General features: G+C 39.5%; 1 protein-coding gene across 2 annotated transcripts in view; it reads right to left on the reverse strand.

Annotated features, from left to right (window-relative positions):
* LOC139461153 (NADPH oxidase 5-like) overlaps window positions 1-12,026 on the reverse strand; it is a 44,976-nt gene extending 32,950 nt beyond the window's left edge. The window contains exon 1 of one of the 2 annotated variants that reach the window (XM_071242713.1): window positions 11,730-12,026. In XM_071242713.1, the coding sequence (XP_071098814.1) occupies window positions 11,730-11,950 (221 nt within the window). In that variant the 5' untranslated portion in view covers window positions 11,951-12,026. Of the gene's footprint in view, window positions 1-463; window positions 685-11,729 lie in introns of those variants that run through there. The other variant, XM_071242715.1, reaches the window with a different exon arrangement.
* Between the last annotated feature and the right edge of the window lie 340 nt (window positions 12,027-12,366).

The following is a 12,366-nucleotide window of genomic DNA, read 5'->3' on the forward strand; positions in this document are numbered from 1 at the left end:
GTGACTCGTATGAAATTGAAGCTCTCATGCAGCGATCCCACAAGAAAGGGTGCATGAAGGTATGACTTGCAAGTAGGTCCCGGAACAGCATGGCGTGCACACACTTGTCACGTATAACTAAAAGGTCACTTTCAGGATGAGGACTATTTTTATCATCACAGCTGCACCTAGACAATGTTTGTTTGTTTGTTGTTCAACCTCGCACTATTCCAGCTATATGACGACAAAACCCTTCCATATCCAAAAGAACTCTCTGCAGACTCGATGGTACGATTCCGACTATTTCATGAGCATGTGTTTATGAATCACTATCAAATAGTGATGTATCATATGTTCGCGAAAAAGGCGAAATACACATCTATCCAAAGCATATACAAGCTTGTATGTATGGATGTTTTGGCAGTGTAACAAACTGATTTCTCCAAGGAGTTCGTTTTACTGTATTGCAATGGTACCTGCATACCTTGAGGAATGGTTCAATGGCGGACGTCCCTTCGAGTTCCTGCTTTTCTTATCATTCATCCCACCTTCAGTTTCCGTCCTATTTCCATCCCCTACGTCTATCACACATTCCTGAAATCCACCATTTGAGCAGCCTTCGCCATCATGTGTCCTCGTACTCAGATCGCCTCCAAGAATTCCAGGATCTTCAGCATTACCTGGAGACTCCGTACGTGTGCCCATCTTTGGCGCTTGTAAGTGACTTAAGCGAACGGATCGTTCGTTTTCATACACTGTCACCGAGATTGGTGTCAGTGCGCGGCAGTCACCCGTGTCTTGTGTAGCTTGTATTATCTAAATGTTGGTGACGAGGTGAGACAGAAATGAATTTTTTGTGATTTTCCATTTATCTACAACGAGCGTCATGCTGACTTATGAAATATGATCACATGCTATATTTACCCTTAACTCTGTCAAAACGAACATTTACGGGAGTGTAGGGTAAACCTGACTGATTGTTATTTAATAGCACTGATTTTAGAGGGAGTGAAGTTTTTCGCCGCATTTAGCTATATTCCAGCAATGTCAGGGTGAATATCACAAGCAATTGGCTTCACACAGTGTACCCATGTTGGGGAATCGAAACCGGACCTTTAGCGTGACGGGCTAACGCTTTAACCACCAGGCCAACACCCACACTCACACCCCACCCCACACCCCAACAACCCAACACCCGACCCCCATCCCATCAGTAAGTGAGAGAACTAACTTCATTTCAGTGCTATCAGGGTGTGTCAGCTTAATGTGGAGTGAGTATGGTTTTAGCAATATTCAAACAATATCAAGACGGGGGACACTAGAAAAGGGCTTTGGATATTGTACCCATGTGGGGACTCGAACCCGGGCCTTCGGCGTGAAGAGCTAACGCATTAACCACAAGGCTACACCTCCGCTACTTAAAAGCAAAAGGGAAATCCTTCTTCAGCCATTAGTTGTCAACCATTGCTAGACTGCAGCAGAATAGACAAAATAGAAAATTAAGTATATAAATACTTAAATGTTGTGGTTTTATCAGGCTTATCTTTAGTCCCACCAAAAACAACTGCTAGGAAAATAGTAACAATCCATATGCTTCTGATGATCACAGAATGTATTAATACCTATGGACAGTGACAATATTTCGCTTGTATAGTAAACTACGTTTATAACGAACACGCTTATAACGAACTGACGGATATAACGAACTTATTTTTTAGTCCCGGCCATTTAATGTATATATGCTGTATATATGCTTATAACGAACTACGGTTATTACGAACTAAAATTAGTGGTCCCTTTGAGTTCGTTATAATCGTAGTTTACTGTATATGTAAGATAGCACGTTTACAAGTTCAGTAGCCGTTTTCCCATCCGTCCTATATATTTACCTGCCAGTCAACCAAGCATGTCACAAACAAATATGCCCCACGACATCTGCGATGCTTTACGGGGGTTATATAGGTTCAAATATCAAGGTGATGATGCCTACTCCTTCATCATCATTCACCTGATGAAGGAGTAAGTAATACTCCGAAACATTGTGTTCCTCCTAATAAAGAAGTTGACATCCATAAATTCCCTTCCTGATTTATCATCAGCAGATATCGAAAAAGTCAATGGAATGTCATAGCTTAAAATAACCCCTTTAGATGTTTAGAAACGTTTATAACAACGAACTTGAAACAGTAATCAATTTAGTCGTCTGGAACAGGTAAACTAAACCTTGATTAACATTATTAACAAGCTGAACAAACTTAGATGTCATAATGCCTTCATTCAAAATTGACCAATCGCATCTGCTTGTAAATTAAAAGTATTAAAGGTAAATGTTTCAAAAATAACAAATTAATGTCCCTACTGTTACACATATCTTGTGGTTAAAAGTTAAGCTCCAACTGCAGTGAATATCTAAGTAAAAATATATACATTTAAATAAATATTATATGATTTACAACAAATATTTGATATTTTACTCCAACGAATTAGCCACTAATTGATATTTTAGAATCATTTTGCACAATCTGTTCCATTTTAGTGTCCCTACTGTTACAACTCTGGTAAATATCTTAGTCAAAATATATACATTTTGATCAATATGGAGCAATTTACCTATGTACCTTTACAACAAACATTTGAAACTTTACCACAACGAACGAAGCCAAAATTGACATCTTAGAACCGTGACATTGTGAAATACATCCTGATTGCTACATTAAATTGTCCACTCTGTTACATTCACTAAGTTCGGGTAGGACGGGTAGCCTCGTGGTTAAAGCGTTCCCTCATCATGCCGAAGACCCGGGTTCGGTTCCGACATGGGTACAATGTGTGAAGCCCATTTATGGTGTCTCCCTGCGGGATATTGCTGGAATATTGCTAAAAGCGGCGTAAAACCATATTCAATCACTCAAGAGAATGTGAACATTAATGTTACTGCATGTTATGATATATAAGATTATTTACTTTGAGTAGTTGGACGAGTCTTTAAAAGTGTATATTTAGGAATGCAAAACAATCAGAATGCAGTCTGCACAGAAGTATGTCAGCTAGCAATGACAGGAAGATGAGAGGATTCCATGCGTGATAATATGTTGAAATTACAGCAAACGTCAAACAACCCAGATGAACAGATTATGTAATCTATGACGCTAGCATCTTAATTGCCAATAAACGTATAGTCTCCAACTTCTGAGTCTGATTAACATCTTCCATTCATGATATGTATATTTAAGACACTGCATAAATTTATCAAACCTTTTCCCAAGTTGTTTAACACATTGTCTGCTGACGCTCGTACCATCTTAAAATGGTCGAGTAGGAAACTATACACTGAAGAATTGTCATTATCTAAATATTCAAGAATGTCATCTTCAACAAAATCCGGCTCAGTACCCGTGTGTGCATTAAAATCTCCACCTAACATAATATAAAAGATGCCGCAGTGAGAACGAACATCTAGTAGCCCCTTGCAACAATAAAAACACAGTTATGACAGTCAGGTGATAACGTACTGTACGAGGGTGACGATTCTGTGTGAATATACACACATGAGTACACTACATCCTTATCTGTATTAAACATGGTTATGTCTAATAACACAAATATTCCACTTTTACGGATTTTTGTCCATTTTCTTTAAATTCTCAAACCTTTCTTTCTAATAAGAAGTAATATTCCACCTGAAAGACGGCCAAAGTCAAATATTTTTTCTCCGTCTTTTGTTATAACCTTACAATCTGGATATATGAAAAGTAAGTCAATATCTTTGGACCAAGAATATGTCAATCCAATGACGTCGCATTTACATATAAAGCTTACAAAGTCATGATCTTTAATTGATGCATTCCAAAATAAACAAATAAACATCATTGTTGACAATACTGTGGGGTACAATTGTTTGAAGCACCCGTAAACTGTCATGGCCCTGGCCATACCTCTATCTCACAGCCTTCCGACCAGGGGTCTGCCAGCGAGAGTTTGACCTAAGATAACGTCTCCTTCTCTCCCCGCTCCCAGAGTCATCCTGTGTTATCCGTGTGTGTCTCCTGTCGCCTTGTCTAATGTTAATGTCTCTACCTTTAATCTGCTGTGTGTTGTCATTTACTTTTTCGCGTCTAATATCCTCTACGATTTTGCCTCCTTTATAGAAAAATCTTTAAGTCGGATTTTCAATTCGTAATTTATTGAGTTCTTGTATTTGGTTATATGTCAAGTCAATTGTAACCCCTTTACTAGCCTCTTTACCCAACCCTTTACTAACCCCCTTTACTCACCCCCTTTACCCAACCCTTTACTTACCCCATTACTAACCCCCTTTACCAAACTCTTTACTAACCCCTTTACTAACCCCCTTTACCCAGCCCTTTACTCACCCCTTTACTAACCCCCTTTACCCAACCCTTTACAAACCCCCTTTACTCAACCCTTTACTTAACCCTTTACTAACCCCCTTTACCAAACCCTTTACTCACCCCTTTACTAACCCTCTTTACCAAACCCTTTACTCACCCCGTTACTAACCCCCTTTACCAAACCCTTTACTCACCCCGTTACTAAACCCCTTTACCAAACCCTTTACTCACCCCGTTACTAACCCCCTTTACCAAACCCTTTACTCACACCTTTACTAACCCCCTTACTCACCACAATGTCGTATTGACCACATCAGATATACCACCGTCAAGGCGTTATTTAGCAATGATAATTCCCATTTTTCCTTGACTTTTTAAAGAAAATAGAACTAAGCCACAATGTCTGTAAAAGAAAATATTTTTAGAAATATTGTATAACTTGTTCAAGACACATTATGGCTGAAATATTGCCGACGTGACTTACAATTTAACTCACATGCTCACTCACCATTGCTCACCCCTTTACCCACCCCTCTACTCACCCCTTTACTCACCCCCCGTACAAGCCCATTTACTCACCCCTTTACTCGCCCCCTTTACACACCCCTTTACTCACCACTTCACTCAACCCCTTTATTCGCCCCTTTACTCGTCCCTTTCCTCACCCTCTTTTCTCACCCTTTACTCACCCCGTTACTCGCCCCTTTCCTCACCCTCTTTACTCACCCTTTACTCACCCCTTTACTCACCCCCTTTACTCAACCCCTTTACTCTACCCTTTACTCACCCCCTTTACTCGCCCCTTTACTCACCCTCTTTACTCACCCTTTACTCACCCCTTTACTCACCCCCTTTACTCGCCCCTTTACACGTCCTTTTACTCACCCCTTTACTCTCCCCTGTACTCGCCCCTTTACTCACCCTCTTTACTCTCCCCTGTACTCGCCCCTTTACTCACCCCTTTACACGCCCCTTTACTCACCCTCTTTACTCACCCTTTACTCATCCCTTTTCTCTACCCTTTACTCACCCCCTTTACACGTCCTTTTACTCACCCCTTTACTCTCCCCTCTACTCACCCCTTTACTCACCCCCCTTACACGCCCATGTACTCACCCCTTTACTCACCCCCTTTACACATCCTTTTACTCACCCCTTTATTCGCCCCTTTACTCGTCCCTTTCCTCACCCTTTACTCATCCCTTTACTCTCCCCTTTACTCACCCTCTTTACACCTGCTATCATCACTTTTTAATAGTGATCCATATACATACGCTCATGATAAAGCCTGAATCTTACAATCGACTCTTGCTTTTAGCAGGTATTTCTTGTGTCTACGGCATGGGCCATATAATTACGTACATGATGCCGTCATTATAGCTCACCATTCGCACACTAACAACAAACTTTCAGCTCACAACTAAACAGTTTGAGACATTATTAAGTTTCATTACGCTTAGGAGATTTAAGTTCGCGATATGACGCATTTAAGTTCGCGATATGACGCAGGTAGTTTATTTGTGGTACTTTAGCCCTGAACAATAATCGAGTCTGGACCGCCTCATTTAATGCGACAGCACAAGCATTCTATCAGTGAACCTATAGTTAATGCCCGTCTCACTAGGGCACGGGCACCTGCACACCTCATCCACCCCAAACCCCCAGCCCCGATCTTCTGCAATCATTCTTCTTCTTTGTGACTCGTATGAAATTGAAGCTCTCATGCAGCGATCCCACAAGAAAGGGTGCATGAAGGTATGACTTGCAAGTAGGTCGCGGAACAGCATGGCGTGCACACACTTGTCACGTATAACTAAAAGGTCACTTTCAGGATGAGGACTATTTTTATCATCACAGCTGCACCTAGACAATGTTTGTTTGTTTGTTTGTTTTTCAACCTCGCACTATTCCAGCTATATGATGACGGTCTGTAAATAATCGACTCAGGACCAGACAATCCAGTTATTGACATCATGAACATCGATCCACGTAATGGTGATACTTTGACATGCATCAACCATGTCAGCGAACGCGACCACCCGATCCCGTTAGAAGCCTATCACAACAAACATAGTCGCCTGTTACGGGAAGCATAGTCGCCTTTTACGGTAAGCAAGGGTTGCTGAAGACCTATACTACCGTGGATCTTCACGGGTCCATAGACAATGACGTACATTGTATGTGATATGAGCATGCTCATATAGTTGAAACAGTACATTAAGGTAGGGAAGGAAAAGTACAATATAACTCTAGCGAAAGACAGCCGTTATGGCGATGGGAATCTTTTTAAGAACAATATTAATGTAAATAAAGCGACAAAACCCTTCCATATCCAAAAGAAATCTCTGCAGACTCGCTGGTACGATCCCGACTATTTCATGAGCATGTGTTTATGAATCACTATCAAATAATGATGCATCATATGTTCGCGAAAAGGTGAGCGTATCCTGCCCCACCGGTGGCACCCGTCACAAACACGTGCAAAGGCAAGTAAATTGTTTACCTGAAAAAACACGAGAACATATGGTGGAAGTCAAAATAGGGAAGTGCATCAGACATCATTTTTGTAACTGATGCGTCAAGTTTGGACATGTCCTCCACGTGTCTATTGCTCGATAAGAATGGAACGATATGATTATTGGAAAGTTGAAGTGAGGAAGAGCAAGTACAATATTGATGTTGGGAAGGATAAGAACAAAATCAATGTGAAGAAGGAGGAGAACAATATCAATTTAGAGAAAGATAAGAACAATATCAATGTACAGAAGGAGAAGAACAATATCAGTGTAGAGAAGGATAAGAACAATATTAATGTAGTTAAGGATAAGAACAATATCAATGTAGAGAAGGATAAGAACAATATCAATGTAGAAAAGTAGAAGAACAATATCGATGTAGAGAAGGATAAGACCAATATCAATGTAGAGAAGGAGAAGAACAATATCAATGTAGAGAAGGACAAGAACAATATTAATGTAGTTTAGGAGAAGAACAATATTAATGTAGTTAAGGAGAAGAACAATATCAATGCAGAGAAGGAGAAGAACAATGTCGATGCAGAGAAGGAGAAGAACAATATCAAAGCAGAGAAGGAGAAGAACGATATCAATGTAGAGGAGGATAAGAACAAAATCAATGTTGAGAAGGAGAAGAACAATATCAATGTAGAGAAGGGCAAGAACAATATCAATGCAGAGAAAGAGTAGAACAATATGAATGTAGAGAAGGATAAGAACGATATCAATGTAGAGAAGGATAAGAACAATATTAATGCAGTTAACGAGAAGCAAAATGTCAATGCAGAGAAGGATAAGAACAATATTAATGTAGTTAAGGAGAAGCACAATGCCAATGTAGAGAAGGACAAGAACAGTATTGATGTAGAGAAGGACAAGTGAGTGAGTGAGTGAGTATGGTTTTACGCCGCTTTTAGCAATATTCCAGCAATATCACGGCGGGAGAGAAGGACAAGAACAATATTGATGTTGTTAAGGAGAAGAACAATATTGGTGTTTAGAAGGAGAAGAACAATAATAATGTAGAGAAGGAGAAGAACAATATTAATGTAGAGAAGGAGAAGAACAATATTGATATAAAGAAGGAGAAGAACAATATTGATGTAAAGAAGGAGAAGAACAATATTGATGTAAAGAAGGAGAAGAACAATACTAATGTAGAGAAGAACAAGAACAATATTAATGTAGAGAAGGACAAGAACATTATTGATGTTGTTAAGGAGAAGAACAATATTAATGTAGAGAAGAACAAGAACTATATTAATGTAGAGAAGGACAAGAACATTATTGATGTAGTTAAGGGGAAAAACAATAACAATGCAGAGAAGGAGAACAACAATATCAATGCATAGAAGGACACGAACAATATTCATGTAGTGACGGAAACGAATAATATTCATGTAGTAAAGGACAAGAACAACATTCATGTGAGGAAGGACATGCATACTACAGATGGTTCTGCTAAGACATCACTTGCAGAATAAAGTTTGTTAACAAGAATCCAGCACCGCAACATAATATTGGAACTTTTAATTTGCCAAATATTTAAGTGTTGTCTGCATATGAAAATGTATTTCTTGTGATTATTATTGATGTTGAAGATTGATTTCTTGGCTTGAGCAGTGAGACAATAAAAAGTTTCACTCCAATAAGGGATGATAACAGTCCCTAAGTATCTCTAGAAGTTAACCACTGCAACCACTGGGCGTCTTTATATGGCTATGTCTTATTGTTCCAAATAGTGATGATACCAGGTGTTTGCAAAAAAGGAGAGCGTATCTTGCCCAACCCGTCACAAACACATGCAAAGGCAAGTCAATTGTTCACTTGACAGAAACACGGGAACTATGGTACAAGTCAAAATAGGGAATTGCAAAAGCAACACATCAATTAACCTGTAAGGATAATCACACACGTCCATTAAATGGTCATAAACGTTGTTGAGGGACATTACCTGATTATTTCCCCTCCATTTGAATTTCCACCATGTATACTTGTCATGTTCTCTATGGTCATGACTAATACGATAACCACGTATATGTAGTTCTCCTGGAGACATATCTGTGTACCATGTTCACAGAAAAAGTCAAATATAAGAGGAAATGGTTTGAGTCATGTCTGTAATTGATCCTAAAGTCACTGACGTATGGAAAAAGCTGTGAGCTAGCGATAACAGTCTACTAAACTTGCCCCATTGTGTGTAATACGTACATGTGAACAGTATCCTCAAATAAGCTTCCATTTATAGTGCGTATATCAAATGTAAAGCATAACTCAGCTGACTGTTTTCAAAAATTGTTTATAGTTTTTTTTTTGTCTTTCGTTGATTTGGGCAGATTACAATCATCGCTTTGATCATCACCAGTCATTCATAATACGTGCGGGTGTATCATTAGGTCTTTCATTCTTGCAGTGAAATCTGTTAAAGGCATAAACGCATAATGTCATGATCGGCATACTCACTTTTGGCAGTTTCGGGATAAGATGTAACCGAACAAATCGAGATCTCTGTTCGTGTATATTAGGCAAGGAATACGGGTGAGTCCTTTTTCATTCCTAATTAAAGCGCCAATACAGATGTTTTGAGTTGAAGCTCAACACAGTTTTCAAAGTTGTTGAAAATGCGTTTGATTATTCAGTAAACAACCTACCACTAATAAACGATGCCACGCCGCCGCTCTAACGTCCAGGGGCACGGGTGGTCCAGTCGTCTAAAGCGTCGCGATTCGTTTTGCAGAGTTGGGCACGCCAGAAACCTGTGATGTGGGTTCGAATCCCGGTTCGCCCCGATTCTGTTTCTAGGTTTGTCAGTACCATATCCGTGCTCGTGGGTTTCACCGAAGTGGTAAACGTCTAAGACCTGCATCACTTATGGCTTTCCTCCAACAATAAGCTGACACGCCGCGATATAACTGGAATACTGTTAAATGCGGCGTAAAAACCCATCTCACTCACTCACACTAATGACCATGTTTCTTTACCTTTCGTCTCACGCAATTAATTGAACAAACACCGAAAAACCCTCAAAATTAACATATCTTCAACAAAGTATTTTCAAAGTATATATTATGCAAGAAATTCTTTACTTTACCAGATTATGTATATTTATATACCGTATTCGACGTAATAAGCGCCCATGGCGATATTTGCTAATATATTTGCTAGTGAACAATCCCAATTGGCACCCCTTCCGATTGATCAATGTACACAAGACTTATTGATTCGTGTATAATACTCACTCGTGTGTTATGTGCACCCTTAATTGTGGGCAATTAAATTCTGGAAAATATATCTGTCGTGTATGATACGTACATACTTTTCTTTTGTATCATTTCAGGCTGTCAGCATAAACTACTGTACGAAATTTACAATCTTTCAACTCTGTTTTTGTTCTCACCAAAATTATATTCTCACGAGAGCCCACTATTTCCAATTTTGAGAGCACCCGAGCGCTTAATACGTCGAATACGGTAATCCTTCCATATTCCATGAGAGGATATGAAGCTGTTGACAACACAAGGTCATATTTGTTAATCATATTGGCAGAAACGCTAAATGCATATTTGATGAACAATCTTCCATAAATTTTATGACATGAATATTATGAAGTGACCACCGCTTGTGTTTTTGTTTTTTTTTAACTAAGATGGCGGACAACGTATACAACGAACTGATTTCTCCAGTCCCCTGTAGTTCATTATATCCATGGAGTTCGTTCTATAACGAAAAACGTATATAACGAACTGATTTCTCCTGTCAGTGTCGTTCGTTATATCCATGTATTCGTTCTATAACGAACAACGTATATAACGAACTGATTTCTCCAGTCACCTGTAGTTCGTTACATCCATAGAGGTTATACGAACAACGTATATGATATATCGTACAATTAAACCGATAGCTCAGCACAAACCAAATTCAACATTTTTAAGTAATAGTAATATAGCTTTTATCGTCTGTGCAATCCACTCTGTTGGCTTTTCTGCTTTTTGCACGAGAGCATGTTACAAATCACATCGCGGCATTCTGTACAAACCAATCCAAGCACAGCACAAATAGATTTCAAGTCATTATAATATAGAAGTCACCACCATTGCAATCACCTCCGACTGCTAACCCGCTCTGTGCATTTGACCATAATGTCCACTCACATTCCTAGCACCCCGCCAGGAAAAGTATCAGACGCCTCAATCGCTTACCCGTCAACAGTGTGGAGTACTAATTAAACATCTCAGTAATATTACACGCCACTATATCAGTTTTATTTGTAACTTAATAATAACTTTGATCAGCAATTTGGAAAATACAGAACAAATATATGACAATACGTAGCAACTATTCCCTTTTACCAACATAAAGCAACACTGCGCTCAACTAAAACACTTCATTTTGCACATTCATAATAATTATATACGAATACATAGCAAGTATCTCCCTTTAACAATATATACAAAGAAAAACAATTTTAAATACATCATATATACAAAATTGTATATTTTTGGATATCTCATCTATCCAAAGGGCCCGTGAAGATTCGGGGTAGAAAAGATCTTCAGCAACCAATGCTTGCCGTGAAAGGTTACTATGCTTGTCGTAATGGCCGACTAACGGGATCGGGTTGTCAGGCTCGCTGACTTGGTTGATGCATGTCATCGATCCCAATTGCGCTGATCGATGCTTATGTTGTCAATCACTGGATTGTCTTTTCCGGACTCGATTAATTACAGACCGCCGCTGGGTGGGCGTGTAACAACAAACAAACAAAACAAATACACATCTATCCAAAACATATACAAGCTTGTATGTATGGATGTTTTGGCAGTGTAACGAACTGATTTCTCCAAGGAGTTCGTTTTACTGTATTGCAATTGTACCTGCATACCTTAAGGAATGGTTCAATGGCGGACGTCCCTTCGAGTTCCTGCTTTTCTTATCCTTCATCCCACCTTCAGTTTCCGTCCTCTTTCCATCGTCTACGTCTATCACACATTCCTGAAATCCACCATTTGAGCAGCCTTCGCCATCATGTGTCCTCGTACTCAGATCGCCTCCAGGAATTCCAGGATCTTCAGCATTACCTGGAGACTCCGTACGTGTGCCCATCTTTGGCGCTTGTCATGGACTGAAGTGAACGGATCGTTCTTTTTCATACACTGTAACCGAGATTAGTGTCAGTGCGCGGCAGTCACCCGTGTCTCGTGTAGCTTGTATTATCTAAATGTTGGTGACGAGGTGAGACAGAAATGATTTGTTTGTGATTTTCCATTTATCTACAACGAGCGTCATGCTGACTTATGAAATATGATCACATACTATATTCACCCTTCACTCTGTCAAAACGAACATTTACGGGAGTGTAGGGTAAACCTGACTGATTGTTATTTAATAGCACTGATTTTAGAGGGAGTAAAGTTTTTGCCGCATTTAGCAATATTCCAGCAATGTCAGGGTGAATATCACAAGCAATTGGCTTCACACAGTGTACCCATGTTGGGGAATTAAAACCGGACCTTTGGCGT

Source organism: Haliotis cracherodii, unplaced genomic scaffold, assembly GCF_022045235.1.
Source record: "Haliotis cracherodii isolate W230 unplaced genomic scaffold, xgHalCrac1.p SCAF_14, whole genome shotgun sequence".
In the NCBI taxonomy this organism is placed as follows: Eukaryota; Metazoa; Mollusca; class Gastropoda; order Lepetellida; family Haliotidae; genus Haliotis; species Haliotis cracherodii.